The 22,522-nt window shown below is 36.6% G+C and overlaps 1 protein-coding gene across 8 annotated transcripts in view; it reads right to left on the minus strand.

Annotated features, from left to right (window-relative positions):
* Positions 1 to 22,522, minus strand: part of ZRANB3 (zinc finger RANBP2-type containing 3) — a 216,319-nt gene that overhangs the window by 177,303 nt on the left and 16,494 nt on the right. For 6 of the 8 annotated variants that reach the window (XR_011528336.1, XR_011528335.1, XM_070579605.1 and 3 more), the window contains exon 2: positions 21,616 to 21,783. Coding sequence is in view for 6 of the 8 variants with exons in the window: in XM_008516913.2 (XP_008515135.2) it covers positions 21,616 to 21,776 (161 nt within the window). In the remaining 2 variants the exon portion in view is untranslated. Of the gene's footprint in view, positions 1 to 21,610; positions 21,784 to 22,522 lie in introns of all 8 variants that reach the window. The other 2 variants (XM_070579602.1, XM_070579604.1) reach the window with 1 other exon arrangement.

Consider the following 22,522-nt stretch of genomic DNA (forward strand, 5'->3'; position numbering starts at 1 on the left):
GCCCACAGATGTTACACACAGCTTAGAGTTATTTCAGGGTGCTCACACTGCTGCTATGACTTTTTTTTTTCCAGTCTTGAACTGTGACATGTCAGAATCTATAACATACCAGAATGCCATGTCAGCATTTCATTACAACATGAAGCTGTAATATTTTCACGGAAGGCAGAGTGACAGAATAGAAAGAGTACTTACCTCAGAGTCAAGCAGAAATAGGGCCAAATCTCAGCCACATTTTTTATTAGCTTAAAAGTCTGGTGTTTTTTTTTTTAAAGATTTTATTTTTCCTTTTTCTCCCCAAAGCCCCCCTTGGTACATAGTTGTATATTTTTTTTAGCTGTGGGTCCTTCTAGTTGTGGCATGTGGGATGCAACCTCAGCATGACTTGACGAGCCGTGCCATATCTGTACCTAGGATCTGAACCGGCGAAACCCCGGGCAGCCAAAGAGGAGCATGCGAACTTAACCACTCAGCCACCAGGCCAGCCCTTAAAAGTCTTATCCTTTGGACAAATTATCCTGAGAGTTGAGTAAACAGTAGGCTGTTGGTAAACTTGTTATAAACGAACCTCTTTGAACTTTAGTTTCTTAATGGGTAAAAGAAAGTTGGTAATAAGTATATACCCCATAGAGTTGTAGCCTTATACATGTAAAGCTTCTAGCACGTATGTGCTTTTTAAAATTAAATTCATGTACTTATGCAAGCCTATGCTCTAAGAAAGTGTACCATTCAGTACTACTAGTACAGTAATACATTTTTTATTGTGGTAGAGTATATATAATAAAATTGACCATTTTAAGCATTTTTAAGTATACAATTCAGTGGCATTAAGGACATTCACATTCTTGTGTAACCATCACCACTATCCATCTCCTGAACTTTTTCATCATCCCAATCTGAAACTCTGTACCCATTAAATAATAACTCCCCATCACTTCCCTCCTCTCCCCAGCCCCTGGCAATTACAGTTCTACTTTCTGTCTCTATGAATTTGAGTGTTGTAGGTACTTCATGTAAGTGGAATCACATAATTTTTGTTCAATTTTTGTTCAATTGCATGTTTAATTTGTACAATTACCCATTTTAAAGTGTCAAATAATCCAATGGCATTAAACTTAGGAACATAAAATTATCTTTCATAAAAAAACTAAAATAAATAAATGCATACATGTCAACAATATAAAAATGTTTATGTTCAAAATATTTGGGCTAGGAAAAGGACATTCATTTACTAATCAACTTTACGGTGTAAATGGGAAACTATTATTGTAGCCACACAATACTCTTTTTCAGTACTAAGTAGCAGTATATGTATAAAAGGACCCAGGAAATGTACATTAACTTTGTCTTAAGATAGTTGGCAATATTCTAAAAGATAGAGGAAAAGTGAAAGATAGCAAAAGAAGTAATATGGAAGTATCACACTAAATTTTTAAATAGTTTTTTTAATATTGTATGATACTATATCACTAGGTAAGCCAATAGCATTATTTTGGTACCTACACACAGATAATGGTGTCCTGGTATTTGTCTTAACAAAAATCATGGTCAATGTCAAAGATTTCTGGCACTGGTTGACAACACCATGACAGTCTTTCTTCTTGACCCCCAGGTGGCAGTGTGGCCCAGAGCAGTAGACATCACCTTCTCAGCTCCAGAGCTCCCAATACAAAAACAACCCCTTGTATAAAGAAATCTTACCTTGCCTGATAGACAAATGTACTTACAGAAACCAGTCTACGACACTAAAATCAAGAACAATTAGTTTAATTCCAGTTTGAGTAAAGAATATGAATTCACTGGACTCTGCCACATGCTTGACTCAACTCAACTCTAGCCTGGAATTTGCTCTTACAAAAGAATGGATACTGAAATATTTGCAACAATACCTGTGGTTTGGTTTCTATATAGTTCAGTTACCACGATAAACTGAAAGTTAAATATTTAAGTGTTAGAAGTTATTTGTTCTAAGGTAGAAATCTTTCCAAAAAGGGGTGAGGGTGGGGGGGCATGGTGGTACATATATACCAGTAAGGTATTATAGACCCAAGACTCAGATGCAACTCGAAAGGGTGTGACCCTGGCTGGTCTCAACACACACTACCCACACATTCCATTCACACATCAGGACTCACAACAGGATATTGACCATCTGCCTCTGCCTTCATGAGCAGATAGGAATGTGGGGATTTTTCTTCTGCAAATCAAAGGGCTGTTTTGCGCTGTCCTTCATTTGTCAGTTTCCTCTCTTTCTAATGATGGAATCAACCATTCACTCTCCCAGTGACCAGTTTTAACTGCTGCTAGAAAAAGTTACTGATCAATGTAACATTCTTCTCATTTGTCACTATTGCCAAAAGTCTACTTTCTCAGTAAAAAGAGAAGACTTCTTACCGATAAAAATCTGCTCTTCCTCTATACGTAATAGTCTAATGAGGTTTAACCTTTGAGTCTATACTTACACATGAGTGTTCTCTTAACATGGGGCCTCAGTTACTTGGTCTTCACTGCTAGAGTATTCTCTTCCTGCCTCCATCTTTCTCTCTGTCTGCAGTCATTCTGAAAGCTGGGGTTTCCAGAGATAATTCATCTACTCATAAATATCTAACTAACTAATTCACAATAATTAAATCTAACACTTTTTGAGTATCTCTTTTGAAGTGGGCATCATGTTACCATCCCCAATTTCACAGAGAGTTTCTTTTTTTGTTTTTGGAGGAAGATTAGCCCTGAGCTAACATCTGCTGCCAAACCTCCTCTTTTTGCTGAGGAAGACTGGCCCTGAGCTAATATCCGTGCCCATCTTCCTCCACTTTACATGTGGGATGCCTACCACAGCATGGCTTGCCAAGCGGTGCCATGTCCGCACCCAGGATCTGAACCAGTGAACCCCAGGCCACCGAAGGGAATGTGCGCACTTAACCACTGAGCCACCAGACTGGCGCCTCACAGTTTTAAGAACATGATCATAATGGTAGAATGGTTGGAACAGAAGGACCATGAGGCCAGCTAGAGCCAAGGCACATGCTCCTTTTGCTCCACACCAGTGTTACAGCGCCACAGTCAGCATTACACACATACCTTCTGGAGAGGTCATGTATTAAAATATTCCTCTATTCTATTAGGTTATTTTGCGGATTCATGAATTCTTAACAAATTCTTAATAAAAAGTGAAATATATACATATATGTGTGTATTTTATATATATATAAATATATATATTTAACTCACACACACAGTTTTATATATATTTTTCCTTTTTCTCCCCAAAGCCCCTTGGTACATAGTTGTATATTTTTAATTTAAATTAATCATAGAATGTTCCCCTATATTAAAAATAAAGTGCAGCTCAACCAAGGAAAAAGTAAAAAAGTTAGTAAGGCAAATCTGCAAATAAAAATATTATAATATTTCTAAAATTTGCTGATCTAAAAGTTAAAGAGCCAACCAAAGGAAACGTGTGGACCTTGTTTGGATCTGATTCAAAAAAAGCCAATAATACAAGCTTACTTTAAGATAAGTGGGGAAATTTTAATAAGGACCAAATAATAGATATAATGAGGAATTAATTACCTTATTTATTAGCTATGACAATGAAAAAAATTCTTTATTTGTTAGAGATTAAAACTGAAGTGTTTATGGATAAAATGTGATTTCCTGAATTTAGTTTAAAATACTTCAGGTAAAGAATAGTATTTGTGTAGGTAGGGGGCACAGAACAGAACAGAAATAACTGGCAAAATGTTCATAATTATTAAAGCTGGGTGATAACTACATGAAGGTTCCTTACACTATTCAATTTTTGAATACATTTGAAAATTTCCATAATAAAAATATTTGGATAACAGAAAGAACAGTACTGTACTTTGTAAACTTTCTTTCTAGTATAAAACTTTGGGTAACTGTGTTGCAAAACTCAGTTGAGAGACAACCTGAAAATCCAACTAATATTTAGCTCTCCATATTTCTGACTTAAAATTTATTTTACTGTTTTAAACTCCTACCAACATATTTGTTTATAAATCATCACTGTTTTTAACTAGTGGGGATTTTAAATTTAGTGTTAATTGCCATTTTATTTGCTGTGAAGTACATGTGTGTGTGTGTGTACGTATGTCTTCCACATGAATTCTCTGGAAGGAGTTTTTCAGAGTCCAAGTAGTTGCACTGATTATTCTCCACTTGCTCCTTCCTACAGCTTATTCCCTTGCCAGGTGGCTTCAAGCAGAGTTTGATCAATGGAGGTACCAGCTGGAGACTATGTCTGGAAGGAGATTGTGGAGAGGGCGGAGGAAGGCCTTTTAGTGGCTGGGTCCCTCCAGAACTGCAGGTGCCACCTATGGCCTCTCCTCCTTAGCTCCAGCACTCCCTGGGCTCCCATAAAATATCTTCTCCCCTTGTCCTCACAGACCTGGGAGTGGTCATGACTGGCTACTATTTACTGCTGGTTTCTTGGTGGCTCAAACTAATTGTTGGCTCTCTTAACCTTACCCACGTCTCCTAACAGTCCCTTATTAAAATCTCTTACATTGAACCATCTGAGTAAAATTCTATTTCAGGCCAGAATTAACTAATAAAGTAGTAAAAGAAAACACAGTCTTAACAAGCTCAGGTTATATATATAAAACTGTGTGTGTGAGTTAAATATATATATTTATATATATATAAAATACACACATATATGTATATATTTCACTTTTTATTAAGAATTTGTTAAGAATTATTAACAAACATTATTAAGAATCCACTTAAACTTAAGGATATAAAGAGGTTGAAAGTAAAAGGATGGGAAAAGCTATAACTGGAAATTATTAACAGAAAGAAAGCTGGTGTAGCTTTATTAACATTAAACAAAATAGACTTTAGGTCAGAAAACATTAGGAATAATAATGAAAATGAAAAATTCTCTAGGAATATTTTCAAAACTTTTTATTTTTTTACTTTTTAAACTTTTTTGTTAAAAACTAAGACAAAAACACACACCTTAGCCTAGGTCTACACAGGGTCAGGATCATCAATATCACTGTCTTCCACCTCCACATCTTGTCCCACTAGAGGGTCTTTAGGGGCAATAAAACACATGGAGCTGTCATCTCCTATGATAACACCTTCTTCTGGAATATCTCTTGAAGGACCTGCCCCAGGCTCTTCTTGAGGAGGTGTCGCTCTTTTCAGAAATATGTCCATGGTGGTTTGCTTGGTTTGTTTCTTTTTTTTCATCATATATTTGCTTATAAGCACATAAGGCACCATTAACATTCTTCTCTATCAATGAAACCCTTTCTGTGCTGGGGTGCATGTTTTCAAACTTTTTAAGAAGCTTGCTGAGGTCTGCAAAAGCGTCTGCTAAGTACTACACTGAGAATTTTCTTGCGGGTTCTTCTTCTCCTCCTACAGTTTCCTTTTCTCTTGTCTCTTCTTCAGCTATGTGTTCCTGTTCCAGTTCCAACAACTCCTCATTAGTCAATTCCTCAGGAACCACCTCTAGAAGCTCCCAATGCCATCCTCATCCACACCCAGGTTAAGCTGTTTGCCATCTCAACCACAGCCTTGTTGACTTTTGCAACCTCCTCATCCTTGGCAAATCCTTTGAAGTCATGAGAGAACATCTTGAGTGTCTTCTTCCAGATGCCATTCATATACTCCATGGTCCATCACCCCGAGCCCAAGGAAGGTTCTTGGTGCAGTCATAGATGTTGTCATCCTTCCAGAGTTGCATCTGTGTCTTCCTCAGTTGCAGCAATCGCCTGGGCAAAGGTCCTCCTCAGTAGATCTTATAAGTTGCTCTAACTCCCTGATCCATTGGTTGGATCAAAGAGGTAGTACTTGGAAGGAGAAAGACCCGTTTGATAGTGGGATGAAGACCACCAATAAAAGGAGGATGTCCAGGAGCATTATCAACAATAAGCAAAATCTTGAAAGGTATGTTATTCTCCAAACAGTATTTCTCCATTTCGCTGGCATAGCAATTCAGGTCAGCATCTTGGAAGAGAAGCTGGGTCATCCATGACTTCTTAATGCTCCTGTAGTATGTACACTGGCAGTTTGTGCTTACTGACATGCTTGAAGGCCCTTGGGTTCTCACTGTGCCAGATCACAAAGGGTTTCAATTTGCAGCCTGCAATACTGCCCCCAAGCAAGACTATTATCCTGTCCTTAAAAGCCTTGAAATCTGGCACTGACATGACCTCCTCAGGAATGAACGTCTTTTTATTTATTTTTTTATTTTTTTGGTGAGGAAAACTGGCCCAGGGTTAACATCTGTTCCCAATCTTCCTCTTTTTGTTTGAGGAAGATTGTGGCTGAGACATCATCTGTGCCGAGCTTCCTTTATTTTGTAAGTGGGATGCCGCCACAGCATGGCTTGATGAGCGGTGTGTAGGTCTGCACCCAAGATCCAAACCTGAGAACCCCAGGCTGCTGAAGCAGAGTGTGCGAACTTAACCACTACACCAGCTGGCCAGCCCCTGAAAGTCCTTTTAGACATCCTTTTCCAGAATAGGGAGGTTTCATCCATATTGAGTATTTGCTCTGACAAGTAATTTTCCTCCACTATCAGCTTATCTAGAGTCTCCAGAACTTCTTCAGCTGCCTTCACATCAGCACTCACAGACTCACCACTCTCTTTGACATTATGTAATGAATAATGATTCTTGAATTATTAAACCGCCCAGAGCTACCAGTAAACTCAACATCAGAGTTGGGTCCAGTCTTTTCTTTCAACATCATAAACAAACTTTTTGCTTTGACTGTGATCATCGTGGTGCTAAGAGGGATGCAGGTCATTAGAAATTTCTCCACATCTGATATAGGCCCTTCTCAAATTTTTGTTAGTCTTGTTGCCTTCAATGAGGCAGATTCTTTAACAGCTTCCGTCACTTTGTTCTTGTTCTTCAAGATCGTAGCTATAGTGAAATGGGACATGCCTGACTGGCAAGCACTACCCATCACTAATTTTCTATCTTCATAGTCCTTAATCAATTTAATTTTGTTTCCAGGTCAATCAGTCAACATCGCCTCTTACTAGCAATATTATCAGTGGATTCTGTATGCTTAGGGGCCATGATAAACAAAACAATATAAGATTAAATCAAGCACAAGAGAAACGATGCAATCAAGAGACATAGTAAACACGAGAAGTATGAGGCTGCTTCCAGCGTAACACGGCATACTGCTTTATAGTAAATGTTTTTATAAGTATTGTTACTCTAAAATAACAATAAAAAGTATAGTATAATAAATACATAAACCAGTAACATAGTCATTTATTATTATTATCAAGTATTATGCACTGTACATAATCATATGTGCCACACTTTTATACTACTGGCAGTGTAGTAGGTTTGTTTACACCACCATCACCACAAACACATGAGTAATGCATTGCACCCATGAATAACGCAATGGCTACGACATCACTAAGTCATAGAAAATTTTCAGCTCCATTATAATCTTATGGGACCACTGTGGTACATGCGGTCTGTCGTTGACCAAAACGTCATTATGTGGCAGATGACTGTATACCCAGAAGTGGGGTTGTTAGATCACATGACAGTCCTATTTTTCACTTTCTGAGGAAACTCCAGACTGTTTTCCACACAGACTGCACCAATTTACATTCCTACTAACAGTGTACAAGGGTTCCCTTTTCTGCACATCCTTGCTAGCACTTGTTATCTCTTGTCTTTTTGATAATATCCTTTCTAACAGGTGTGAGGTGATATCTCATTGTGGTTTTGATTTGCATTTCCCTGATGATTAGTGATTGTGAGCACCTTTTCATGCACCTGTTGGCTATCTGTATGTCTTCTTTGGAAAAATGTCTATTGGGGTCCTTTGCTCATTTTTTAATTGGATTATTTGTTTTTTTGCTATTGAGCTGTACAAGTTTCTTATATATTTTAGATATTACCCCCTTAATGAATATATGGTTTGCAAATATTTTCTTCCATTCGGTAGGTTCTCTTTTCATTTTGTTGATTGTTTCCTTGGCTGTGCAGAAGCTTTTTACTTTGATATAGTCCCATTTGGTTTTTTGTTGGTTTGGCAAAATGTAAACCTATTGATGTATGCATCAATAACACTTTTTGACAGAGTGAAGTCTTTCTCTAGGCACTCTTACACAGTCCTCACTGCTTGGGGAGGGGGTAAAACAATGATGTTATTCTATAACTCAACTTAATACTATTTAGAATGTCAAATTTGGTTTCTCATGAATTAGATGACAGGCTGTATGAAATTAATAAGTCAATTTTTGTAACTTACGTCTTCTGGCTTCTTCTTATTTCTTTTGGTGAGGAAGATTGGCCCTGAGCTAACATCTGCTGCCAATCTTCCTCTTTTTGCTTGAGGAAGATCGTCCCTAAGGTAACGTTTCTGCCAATCTTCCTCCACTTTGTATGTGGGATGCTGCCACAGCATGGCTTGATGATTGATGTGTAGGTCCATGCCTGGGATCTGAAACTATGAACCCTGGGCCACCACAGAGTGCACAAACTTAACCATTATGCCACCAGGCTGGCCCCTCTTCTGGCTTTTTTATACCCAGACTTCAAAGTCCATTCATACTTTCACCTAATTATGTTTATCTTATTAAGCTGAGATGATAAGCATGGTGATTTATACCCTAATATTAAAATAATTTAACAAAGAATCTTCTTGTAGCAAAACCACCAAGTGTTTCAATATTTTTGCTCAGTGAAGCAAAAATTCAATCTACATTCAGCCAAACAAGTAAGGATTATAACACTACAAAAGTAGTATATCTAAATGGGTAGTATACCAGAAAACTCTTCAACTTTAGGAGACAAAAGAAAACAATGAAAGAAATTAGGTTGTCATCAAGTCATACCTTTAAAGAATATAAATTACTACAAAATCATCTCTTATACTTTTTGCAAAAGGCTTAAATACCACAAGTCTTCTCTTCCTCCATGAAGATAGATAACTAAAACAAATTGTTCCGCCAAGATTTCCAGAAGAAATGACAAACAGTTTATTTCAGAGGGGCATCGATACAAAGAGTATTAACTAATGATGAAGGTAAATACGACAGTGTACAATGTTAAGCCTAATAATTGACTCAATGACAGGCTTCTCACATCTCATCAGAAGTAAACGACGTAGAGCAAAATTTCTTCTTGTTCAACCGTATACCAAAAATTTCACGTATTAATAAGTTTGTAAATTATTTTTAACCATGTATATCCACAGGGATACACATCCAGACATAAATACATGTATATAAATAATCCTCTAATAAATACCTAAGTAATCTAACCTACGTGCATCTAACACTGAGCTTGGTGGAGCACAGATTCAAAACTTTAACACGTGGTTATTTATCATCTTTGAAAACTAGGTAAAACAAGAAAATGGGTTAGCAAAAATATTAAATATTAAAAACCACAAAAATAACTCAAGGAGTATAGAAAGAACACTTTTGGCTACACACCTCAGGGAAACAAAACAAACCAAAACCAAACAGCAAGACACAACTGCAAAGCGAGGAGGACACTGAGTTGCAAAGTCATGAATCCCCTCTTTGCATCAACACAAGAGGATAGGTAGACTGGCAGCCATAGTGGCCCCAGGTCCAGTCTGGCTGCAAGGAGAAGCGGAGGAGGCAAGGCTTAATAACAAACCCTGAATGGGAAAAGCCCAGTGAGGCCAGGGCAGGAGTGAGAGACTCTGCACCATTAGCTACCCTGCTATGTTAATTTCTTTTGACTCAGGAAATATAATCAAAAGATATAAATTACATAAAAAAATAGTGTCATAAAGAGACTAGGTGTTAGTCTAGAACATTATTCCAGCCCTCTCTGAGATGATCTTTTGCAAATAGCAGGCTCAGGAAAAAAATGTTCCTCATTGAATGATGAGTAGCAATAAAAGAAAAAAAAACGGGGGTCGGCCCCATGGTTGAGTGGTTGGGTTCGCGTGCTCCACTTGGCGGCCCAGGGTTTTGCTATTTGGGACCCTGGGCGCGAACATGGCGCCACTCGTCAAGTCGCCACTCGTCAAGTCATGCCGCGATGGCGTCCCACATGCCACAACTGGAACGACCCACAACTATAAATATACAACTATGTACTGAGTGGCTTTGGAGAGAAAAAGGAAAAATAAACTTTTTTTTTTTAAAATGGTACAAATATAAAGGAAGAAAGAAAAAGGGAAATCAAAAAGAAAAATACACAAGAAAAAAAAGTACCCACAAAGCAAGTGAAAATCATAGTCAAACGTTTTGTCACAAATTTAAACCTAAAGAAGCATTCACCTCTATGACATAAGACACAAAGTAGAGGTATAGGAACTAAGAGAAACTATAGCAAGAAATATGAAGACATTAAATGTGACCTGACAGGTCAGAGAGGCAAAAGAAAAATAAACACCACTGAAATGAGGATCAAATGGAAGCAGAAGAGAAAATAGGCACTGCTTAAAAAACAGGCAAGTAGACACAGGAGAGGATTAAAAGGAAGTTTTCAAAGGAAATGAAGGAAGATCAAAAGAGTTTTAGAGAAAAAATAAATTAAGAAGGAAAAAGACAGAAAATAAAAATGATATAGGTGATAGGCCAAGACAAACCAAAACACCTAAGCATACTTGGTGTCTTCAAGGAAGAAAACCAGGGGTCAGACCGGTGGCACAGCAGGTAAGTTTGCACGCTCTGTTTCGGTGGCCTGGGGTTCACTTACTTGGATCCCAGATGCACCGCTTATCAAGCCATGCTGTGGCAGGCATCCCACATATAAACTAGAGGAAGATGGACACGGATATTAGCTCAGGGCCAGTCTTCCTCAGCAAAAAAAAAAAGAAGAGGACTGGCAGCAGATATTAGCTCAGGGCTTATCTTCCTCAAAAAGAGGGAAGAAAACCAAAATAAAAGAACTGAAAAACTGTTCTCAGCATAACTCAAGAAAAGTTTCCAGAAATAAAAGAATGTAAACCAGAGATTGAGATAATATAGCACCATCCAGGAAAGAGACATATAAGTGTCAATACCAAGATATATTCTGGTACTGGATTGCCAAAATGGGTAGCGAGACAAAAAAATCAATCATCTCTAAGGAGAAAAAAACCAGGCAGCCCTCAGACTTGTCTACAGCAAACAGCAGAGCAATGCCTACAACATCAGCCAGAAAAGAAAGTGGGACTGAGGAATTTCTTACCCAGCCAATTTGTCATTAAGAATAAACTCAGTGAAAAGGCATTTTTAAAATGCAAGAAATTGGGTAACCAATTTTCTTCCTTTCTTTGAGGAAGATTAGCCCTGAGCTAACATCTGCTGCCAATCCTCCTCTTTTTGCTGAGGAAGACTGGCCCTGAGCTAACATCTGTGCTCATCTTCCTCTACTTTCTATGTGGGACGCCTGGCACAGCATGGCCTGCCAAGCGGTGCCATGTCTGAACCTGGGATCCGAACCGGCGAACCCCAGGCCACCGAGAAGAGGAACATGTGAACTTAACCACTGCACCACCAGGCCAGCCCCTGGTAACCAACTTTCCATTAGTCCTTCTAAAAAAGACTTTGAGAAGATAATTTCAACCAAAGAATACTGTGCAGAAACAAAATGGAGTGGAGGGAAGCGGTGAAACTACTCAGCTGGTTAAATAATCTGCATACAGAAGAGAATGTACAGTTACAGGCAATGACAACACAGAAATTACACACCTAACAAGAGGTAAAATAAAAGAAAAAAGGCAATGATCATTTAAAGTTGGTAAAGAAAATATAAATATTTTACAGGAACAAATTATAAGTATTTTGAAAGATACAAAGGTGAACATCAAGAAGAAGAATTTAACCAGTTAATATGATGTTGCTGAGAAAGAAGGACAGAAAGAGAGAAAAAGGCAATATACCAAATGTCACTGCACATAATTGGGAATAAAAAAACACTGCCATATAAAATAGAGAATTACGTATATGATACAAAGCTATAGTTATAAAGATTACCAATGGATTCAAACTCCAAACATTTCAAATTACTGAAGTCCATACTAACAAAGAAAACTTGGATGACACAGTAATATATTTAGTGGATCATACAGTGATTATATAGTAACATATTTAGGAACAGAAACCATAACAAATACTATGATGACAGAATTAAGACTAAATATAGCTCTAATGTCAATAAATGAAAGTGAGTTTAATACTACTTAAGAGAAAAGATAAACTGAATCACAAAGTGAAATCTAACTTTGGAACTTAAAAACTCATCTAGGGGCCAGCCTGGTGGCACAGCAGTTACGTTCGCACGTTCCACTTCAGCGGCCTGGGGTTCGCTGGTTCAGATTCCGGGTGCGGACATGGCACTCTTGGCAAGCCATGCTGTGGTAGGCGTCCCACATACAAAGTGGAGGAAGACGGGCACAGATGTTAGCTCAGAGCCAGTCTTCCTCAGCAAAAAAGAGGAAGATTGGCAGCAGATGATAGCTCAGGGCTAATCTTTCTCAAAAAAAAAAAACTTCATCTAAAGGAAGTGTCTCAAAAATGCCGAAAATAAAAGATGGTTAAAGGCATGCCAGGAAAATATAGTGATAAAGAAATAGCTGTTTGTATATTAATTATACAAGATTAAATTCAGAGTACAAAAGGATATAATGAAGCAATTTTATAACAAGCACATTTTATAATGATAAAGCGTACAATCCCAAATGAATAAAGATTTAACACTAAGATTTCTGTTCACAATACTGTGGTGGTTTAGATAGTCTAAAAATTTTTCCCTTTGTAAATACCTAGAAATGCTAAATTAGATAAAATTCTATCTTTTAAAATGCAGCGCTGGCCTGAAGAAAAGTAAGAAAATTTTACAATGGCCTGAAACGAAAGAGAAAGTCAAACCCACAGTGATAAAGCCACAGGCCACAATGAAGGTATCTGAAGACACCATCAACAGGGAATCTTAAGCCGTAGCCAAGCACAGCAACAGGAACAAGGTCTTAGATCTACACAAAGTGGACAATGGAAATGAGACTCTTAAACAAAACTTGAGCCTAAGAAAGCTACAACCTAAGTGAAAATGGAGAATGTGTGACAATAGGAAAAGATGTATGGCAAAAGGAAATTCAATGGGAAATAGCTTTATACATACATAATCAATTGCTTTTTCATAAGGGTGCCAAGGTAATTTATGGCAAAGAATAGACTTTTCCAAAAATGGTGCTGGAATAACTGGATATCAGATGAAAGAAAACTGAACCCAAAACTCTTATTTTACCCCATATGCAAAATTTAACTTGGGATGAATCATATATCAAAACATAAAAGCTAAAACTATAAAGTTTCCAGGACAAAACATAAAAGACCACATTTTTGATTTGGGGGTAAGAATAGACTTCTTGATGAGAACATAAAAAGCACTAACAATATAAGAAAAATGATAAATTAGATTTTATCAAAATTAAGAAGTTTTGTTCATCAAAGTATACCATAAAGAAAATTGAAAAGGCAAGCTACAGACCGGGAGAAAATACTCACAATTCGTATATCTGGCAAAAATCATGTATGCAGAATATAAAAAGAATTCCTACAAATCAATAGTGAAAAGATAAAACATAGGTAAAACATTAATATGCATTATATATAATATATAAGTATATATATTACATACAATTATATAATATATATATATACATACACCATATATATAAGGATATATATATATATATATATAAGGATAGCCAATAAGCACAGAGAAAGATGCCAACATCATTAGTTGTTAGGGAAACACAAATTAAAATACAATGAGCTACTACCTGAAAATCCATTCTTTTTGAATGGCTAAAATGAAAAAAGCTGACAATATCAAATGTTGACAAAGATGTGGAACATCTAGAACTCTCATATATTGCTAATGGGTTGGAAAAAGTTTGGCAGTTTCTTATAAAGTTAAACAGACACCCACCCTAAAGCCTAGCAAGAAAGAATAGAAAACGTCTACAAAACGACTTGTCCAAGAATGTTAATATCATCCTTACTCATAAGACTCTTGAACTAGAACCAGCCCAAATGTCCATCAGCAAGTGCATGAACAAAATAACTGTCTTATATTCAGAGATGAAAACATATATGAATCTCAAAAACATATTGAGCAAAAGAAGTCAGACATATATGAAATGCATGACTCTATTTTTAACAACTTCCAAAACAGACAAAAGTAAGCTATGTTACAGTGAGAAATTAAAACTCACTGAATATAATAGCAATCCTTGAGTCCATCCCATGACTAATGGACTGACAAGCACAGTTCTCCCTTGCTTAGCAAGTAATAAATTCAATTTCTTTGTTTCAGACATATTGAATGGGTTCTGGTTTCAGATATCTTGAATGATAGTCTCTTCCTTAACAGAATTCAAAAGATTAATTTAACAACAAAAGATAGGATTAGTAAACAAGAATATGGGTAAGCAAAAAATATCCAACCAAAGCACAGAAATTTCAAAAAATAAGAAAATACAGAAAAGAAGATAAGAGATGTGTGGAACACTGAGAAAAGGCCTATCATAGGTATAACTGGAGACCAAGGAGGAGAAAAACTGGGGCAAAAATATTTGAAGGGATAACAACTGAGAATTTTCCAGAACTAATGAATGACATCAACCCACAGATTAAGTAGGATAAATGAAAAGAAAACCACAGCTAGGCACATCATAGTAAAAGTTTTAGACATGAAGAGAAAACCTTAAAAACAGGCAGGGGAGGGAAAGACTATTCATAATAGCATCAAAGATATTAAATACCTAGCAGTAAATTTAATGATATGTGTGAAAGAACTATACGGTGAAAACTATAAAACCTTATTGAAAAAAAATTAAATAAAGGGAGGAATAACTAAGATAAAAACAAATTGAGAGCAATTAAGTAAATGGAAGAATACTTCACATTCATGGATTAAAATACTCTATATTATAAAGAATCAGTTCTCTCCAAACTGATCTATAGATGCAAAACAATCCTATTCACAATCCCAGAAAGCTTTTTTGTGAAAACTGGCAAATGAGTTCTACAATTTACAGGCAATGCAAAGAGTCAACAATAGGTGAGGCAATTTTGAAAAAACAACAAAGCTGGAAGATTTATGCTATCTTGTATCTGAAAAATAAAAATGGCAAGCAATAGGATATAGTGGAGTATGTGAGGAAGCCATTTGGTATAAACCTAATTCGGCCTGACTTTGTTTTTTCCAAAAGGGCCTGACTGTGGCTGTTGAGCACGCATTGTATATCTGCTTAGACATTTCCTATGGCCAGAACAAAGGCCCTTGAGATAAAGGTGCAACTTCCCCCCACATTAGCATTTCCTTAGGGATAAGCATTTTCCTTAGGCTAGGAACTGATTGCTGCACTCACCTTTGACCACCCAGCTCACCTGTGACCACTCAGCTGGAGACAACAGACTGCCACCCTGCTGTGTTCACTGAGACAGAAGACCTACCTGCTATTTCCATCAATCGCTGTGCTGACAGAGCAGTCTCGCGACTATTGTAAAAGGGACATTTCAATCCCATGTGAAACATCCTCTCTGGGGGTATATAACCACTCTGTGCACCCCACTTCTTTGGTGCCCTTTCTTCCTTTGGGAAGAAAGGCCCCGGGTTATAATCCTCAGATTTAAGCTCAGAATAAACTCACCCAAATTTTCATTTATAGATTGGTTATGGATTATTTTCATCGACATATCAAAATATCTATTATAAAGTTATAGTAATTAAGAAGTATGGTACTGACAGGAAGATTGGCAATCAGACAAACAGAACAAACAATCTACACCTGCACTGTTCCATACAGTAGCCACTCGACACACGTGGCTATTTAAATTTAAATTTTAATTAATTAAAATTAGTTAAAATTCAAAATTCAGTCCTTAGTTGCAGTAGCCATATTTCAAGAACTCAGTAGCTGCACATAGCTAATAACTACTAAATTGAACAATTCATATGTGAATATTTCTATCATGGCAGAAAGTTCCATTAGCACTTACCTAGAAACGTACACATAAAATTACTTGATTTATGACAAAGGTGACACTCTAACGCAGTGGCGAAAAGTTGGTCTTTCCAATAAATTGCGATAGATCAATTGGACATCCATATACAAAAGTAAATAAATAATCAATCAACCCTGACATCTACCTCATACCATATGCAAAAATCAATGCCAAGCCAGCCCTGATGGCCTAGTGGTTAAAGTTCAGTCCTCTCACTGCTTCAGCAACCCAGGTTTGTCTCCTGATCATGGAACCCCACCACCTGTCTGTAGTCACACGCTGTGGCGGCTCACAAAAGAACTAGGAGGACTTACAAATAAGATAATACAACCACGCACTGGGGCTTTGTGGAGGGGAAAAAAAAAATCAATGTTAAGTGGATTACAGATTTAAATGTAAAAAATAAAACAATACATTTTTTAGAAGAAAACATAGGAAATTATCTTCATAACCTTGTAGTAGACGAAGATTTCTAAGATAGGATGCAAAAAGTGTCAGCCATAAAAGACAATATTGATTAAGAGTATTAAAGATGACGTGAAAATTGAGAACTTCCACTTATCAAAAGACATTAAGAGAGTGGGGCTGGCCCCGTGGCCGAGTGGTTAAGTTTGCACGCTCCGCTGCAGGCGGCCCAGTGTTTCGTTGGTTCGAATCCTGGGCGCGGACATGGCACTGCTCACCAAACCACATTGAGGCAGCGTCCCACATGCCACAACTAGAACCACAATGAAGAACATACAACTATGTACTGGGGGGGTGCTTTGGGGAGAAAAAGGAAAAAAAACAAAAAAAGAAAGAAAAAAAACGAAAAATAACAAAACCAAAAAAAAAGACATTAAGAGAGTGAAAAGGTAACCACAGCCTGAGAAAAATTATTTGCAATACATACACCTGACAAAGGACTCGGATTCAGAATATAAATCTGACAAAAGACTCCTACAAAACAATAAGAAAAAGGCAGATAGACGACCCAGTAGAAAAATGGATAAGACATGAATAGGCACTAAACAAAAGAGGATGTTCAAATGGCTAATAAGCATATAAAAAGGTGTTAAACTACATTTGTCATCAGAAAAATGTAAATGAAAACCTCAATGGATATGACTATGTACCTACCAGAATATCTAAAATGAAATTAAGGACACGCAATATGAAGTGTGTTGGTGGGGATGTGGTACAAGTGGAACTCTTATACACTATTGATGCAAGGATAAATTGGTATAACCACTTTGAAAAATGTTTGGCTGAGTTATGGGTTGAACTGTGTCCCCCTAAAATACATATGTTGAAGTCCTAACACCAGGGCCTCAGAACGTGACCTGATGTAGAAAAAGAGTCACTGCAGATGTAATTAGTTAAAATTAGGTCATTAGGGTGGGCCCTAATCCAATATGACTGGCATCTTTATAAAAAAGGGAAAATTTTGACAAAAATAGAGGTAAGGTGATGTGAACAGACTTTGGAAGAAAACAGCTATCTACAAGCCAAGGAGAGAGACATGGAACAAATCTTTCCCTCACAGCCCTGCAAAGGAATCACCACTGCCAACGCCTTGATTTTGGACTTTTAGCCTCCAGAACAGTGAGGCAGTAAGTTTCTATTGTTTAAGCCACTCAGTCACAGTGTCTCATTATGACAGCCTTGGCAAACTAATACAGGCAGTATCTACTTAGTGGAATATATGCATATCTTACGATAACAGTTTCTCTTCTTGGTATACACACAACAGAAATGCGTATTCACTATATGTTTACCAAAAGATTTGTGCAAGAATGTTCACAGCATTGCTATTTGTAAGAGCCCCAAACTAGAAACAATGTAAATGCTCATCAAAAGTAGAATGAATAACTAAAGTATGGTACATTACACAATAGAATTTTATGTGGCAATGAGAATAAACCAACTACAACAAGATGCAACAATATGAAAGGATTTCACAATGATGATGAGTGAATGAAGTCAGACACAAGAGAGCATATACGGATGATTGCCATGATATAGATGAACATGTAAAAGGAATCTAAGGTGTTAGAAGTCACAACAGTGGTTATCTTTGGAGAGGAGGGAGACAGTAGTGATTGGGAGGGGGCAAGAGGAAAATTTCTGGGATGCTGGTAATGCTCAATTTCTTGATCTTGGTGATGGCTATATTGTGAAAATTCTTCAAGTTGTACACTTATGATGTGCACAATTTTTTCCATGTATGTTCTACATCATTAAAAAAAGTTATTTGAAAGCTGAATATGTGAATTAAACAGCAGATTAGAAGAGCTGAATGGTAACCTATAAGAGAGATATTTAGAAACAGCTGTAACATAGCACAGATAGACAAAGAAAATATAAGAGACATTAATGGAAGGATAGTATAGAATGAAAGAGGTCAAATATAAGTCTAATTAGAATTACAAAGAAGATAATAAAGAGAATAGGTGAGAATCAATATTTGAAGAAGTAATAGATGAGAATTTCTCAGGATCTAGATGACTCAAATCTCAGATTGAAAATGTACAATAATCCTTATATAGAGAAAACCCTAAAGAATCCATGGGAAAACTACTAGAAATAATCAACAACTACAGCAGAGTTGCAGGGTACAAAATAAACCTACAAAACTCAGTTGCATTTCTATACTCTAGTAACGAACTAACAAGAAGAGGACTCAAGAATACAATCCCATTTACGATCACAACAAAAAGAATAAAATACCTAGGAATAAATTTAGCCAATGAGGTGAAAGACCCATATAATGAAAACTATAAGACATTACTGAAAGAAATCAATAATGACATAAAGAAATGGAAAGATATTTCAGGCATATGGATTGGAAGAATAAACATAGTTAAAATGTCCATCCTTCCTAAAGCAATCTACAGATTCAGCACAACCCCAGTTAGAATCCCAATGACATTCTTCACAGAAATAGAGCAAAGAATCCTAAATTTCATATGGGGCAACCAAAGACCACAAATTGCTGAAGCAATCCTTAGAAAAAAGAACAAAGCTGGAGGCATCTCAATCCCAGACTTCAAAATATTTTACAAAGCTACAGTAATCAAAATAGCATGGTACTGTACAAAAACAGGCACACAGACCAACGGAACAGAATTGAAAGCGCAGAAATAAAACCACACATCTATGGACAGCTCATCTTTGACAAAGGAGCTAAGAACATGCAATGGACAAAGGACAGTCTCTTCAATAAATGGTGTTGGGAAAACTGGACAGCCACATGCAAAAGAATGAAAATAGACCATTATCTTTTGCCATATACAAAAATTAACTCCAAATGGATCAAAGACTTGAAGGTAAGATCTGAAACCATAAAATTTCTAGAAGAAAATATAGGCAGTACACTCTTTGACATCAGTGTTAGAAGGATCTTTTCGAATACTATGTCTACTTGGATAACGGAAACAAAAGAAAAAATAAACAAGTGGGACTTCATCAGACTAAAGAGTTTCTGCAAGGCAAAAAGAAACTAGAATCAAAATAAAAAGACCACCCATCAACTGGGAGAAAATATTTGCAAATCATAAATCCAACAAGGGGTCAATCTCCATAATACATAAAGAACTCACACAACTGAACTACAAAAAAACGAACATCCTGATCAAAAAGTGGGCAGAGGATATGAACAGACATTTTTCCAAAGAAGATATACAGACGGCCAATAGGGACACAAAAAGATGTTCAACATCACTAGTCATCAGGGAAATGCAAATCAAAACTACACTAAGATATCACCTTACACCCATGAGAATGGCTATAATCACTAACACAAAAAATAACAAATGTTGGAGAGGTTGTGGAGAAAAAGGAACCTTCATACACTGCTGGTGGGAATGCAAACTGATGCAGCCACTATGGAAAACAGTATGGAGATTTCTCAAAAAATTAAAAATAGAACTACCATCTGACCCAGCTATCCCACTACTGGGTATTTACCCAAAGAAGTTGAAATCAACAATATGAAGAGACTTATGAACCCCTACGTTCACTGCAGCATTATTCACAATAGCCAAGATGTGGAAGCAACCCAAGTGCCCGTCAACTGATGAATGGATAAAGAAGATGTGGTGTATACATATATACCACATATACATATATATGTATATGTATATACAATGGACTACTACTCAGCGATAAAAAAAGACATAATCATCCCATTTGCAATAACATGGATGGACCTTGAGGGTGTTATGTTAAGTGAAATAAGCTAGACAGAGAAAGTTAAGTGAAATAAGCTCGACAGAGAAAGACAAGCACCATATGATTTCACTCATATGTGGAAGATAAACACACAGACAAAGAGAACAGTTTAGTGGCTACCAGGGGGAAGGGGTTTGGGAGGTGGGCACAAGGGGTAAAGGGGCACATTTATATGGTAACTGACAAATAATAATGGACAACTGAAACTTTACAATGTTATAAACGATTATGACCTCAATAAAAAATAATTAAAAAATACAATAATCCTAAACAAGATAAATAAAAAGAAAACCACACTGAATAAATTATAGTGAAACCGCAGAAGTCCAAAGACAAAGAGAAAATCTTAAAATTGGATACAGATAACAGAGACATGATCTACAAAGGAATGAAAATTAGACTAATTCCCTTTTTTTATTTGAAAATTTTCAAACTCACAGAAAAGCCAAAAAGTATAAATACAATGAACACACTTATACCCTCACCAGATGCACACTGTTAACATTTGGCTGACCCCCTCAAAGTTTCTGTAAACATATATGTGTCCTTCCCTTTTGGGAAAATGTAGAAAGTAGGCTGCAGATAGCAGGATTCTTCATCCCCAAATTCGTTGTCATGCATTTCCCAGGAACAAGAACATTCTGTATTCAGCTACAACACCATTACCTCATCTAAGATTATCAGCACAATTCAACAACATCACTCTGATAGAGTCCAGGTGAAATGTTCCCAGTTATCACCATGATGTCCTCTACAACTTTTTTTTTACTTCTCCAGGATCTAATCAAGATTTATGATTCCTTTCAGATATTCTAGCTCTTAGGTGTCTCTCAACTTAGAACATTCTCACCACTTCCTTTGGTTTTTCATGACATTGAATCATTTGAAGAGTTCAGGTCACTTGTCCTGAAAAAAATATCCCACATTCTGAACTGGTTTGACTGTTTCCTCATGATTATCAGGTCAAGTATTCCAGGAAGAACATCGCTTAGGAATGTTGTATACCTCCTGTGCACCACACTACACCTGTAGCTCACCTGATTAGCGATACCAACCTTGAGCATTTTGTGATTTTTCTCTTTGTAATTAATAAGTCACCTGTAGGATAATACTTTGAGACTTGAGAGCACAATTTTTAATGGCAACTATGGAAGCCAGAATACAACCTTCAAAGTGCTAAGAAGAAATGGCTATCAAAGTAGAGCTGTACTGCCAACTAAAATATCATTCAAGAATGAAGGCAAAACAAGACACATTCTGAAATTATTATTTCATGATCCAGTAAAAAAAAAAAATTACTGGGAAGCCTGTATATACACAAAAAGAATGGTTTGCATGGAGCTTTGTATTTCATACACTTGCCAGGGATTTAACATTTTTAGCATATCTTGAAAAAAGTACTTTACCTGCCATCTCTGCTGAGGGCAAAAGTGATGCCATCTTTCTGGAAAGGAAGCAGCTTTGCTCTCAGTTTGTCGGGCAAAAAATCCAGCTGTTTATAAGATTCACTCGTCAAACAAGAAATCTGAGGTATAAGAGACTTTTTTATGTTACGAACTCTAGGCATGATGACCCTAAAAACAAAGAAATCACAAAAGGGGAGGGGTGGGAGAAATAGATATTACTAAGTGTATTAGAAAACGAAACATAAATAATAATATTAAAGTACTTATCAGTAGCCTTGATATACTATCTACATAGATATAAACTGATTAATTCATGTTTCCAGAACAAGCTATTAAGGAAATTCAAAGCATTGAGTCCAAAAGCAATTACTTAATGCACTATCTAGGAACTCATCACCTCTATTTCATCTGTATTTCTAATTGAGCCATAATATAGCCATACTCCTGTTCTAAGCAATAAATGTATTACTGAAAAGTTATAAATCAACTAGACTTTTACAAACTGAATAATTTTTAACATAATGTGTGAATTTGTATAGAAAGACGAATTCTTTTATAATTAATCCTTTTATAAATGTACATTTTCATATCACAGCAGATTTTCTAGGACTGCAGTAAAACTGCATTTTAAAAATTATAAAATACAAAGACATTGACTCCAAACTTAAAATAATTAAATTAACTCAACATTATTAAATGGGATTGATTTTTAAATATTAAAATGAAGTATTTTTTTTAAGATTTTATTTCTTTTATTTTTTCCTTTTTCTCCCCAAAGCCCCCCGGTACATAGTTGTATATTCTTCGTTGTCGGTCCTTCTGGTTGTGGCATGTGGGACGCTGCCTCAGCGCGGTTTGATGAGCAGTGCCATGTCCGCGCCCAGGATTTGAACCAACGAAACACTGG

This window comes from Equus przewalskii, chromosome 17 (assembly GCF_037783145.1).
Source record: "Equus przewalskii isolate Varuska chromosome 17, EquPr2, whole genome shotgun sequence".
Taxonomy (NCBI): Eukaryota; Metazoa; Chordata; class Mammalia; order Perissodactyla; family Equidae; genus Equus; species Equus przewalskii.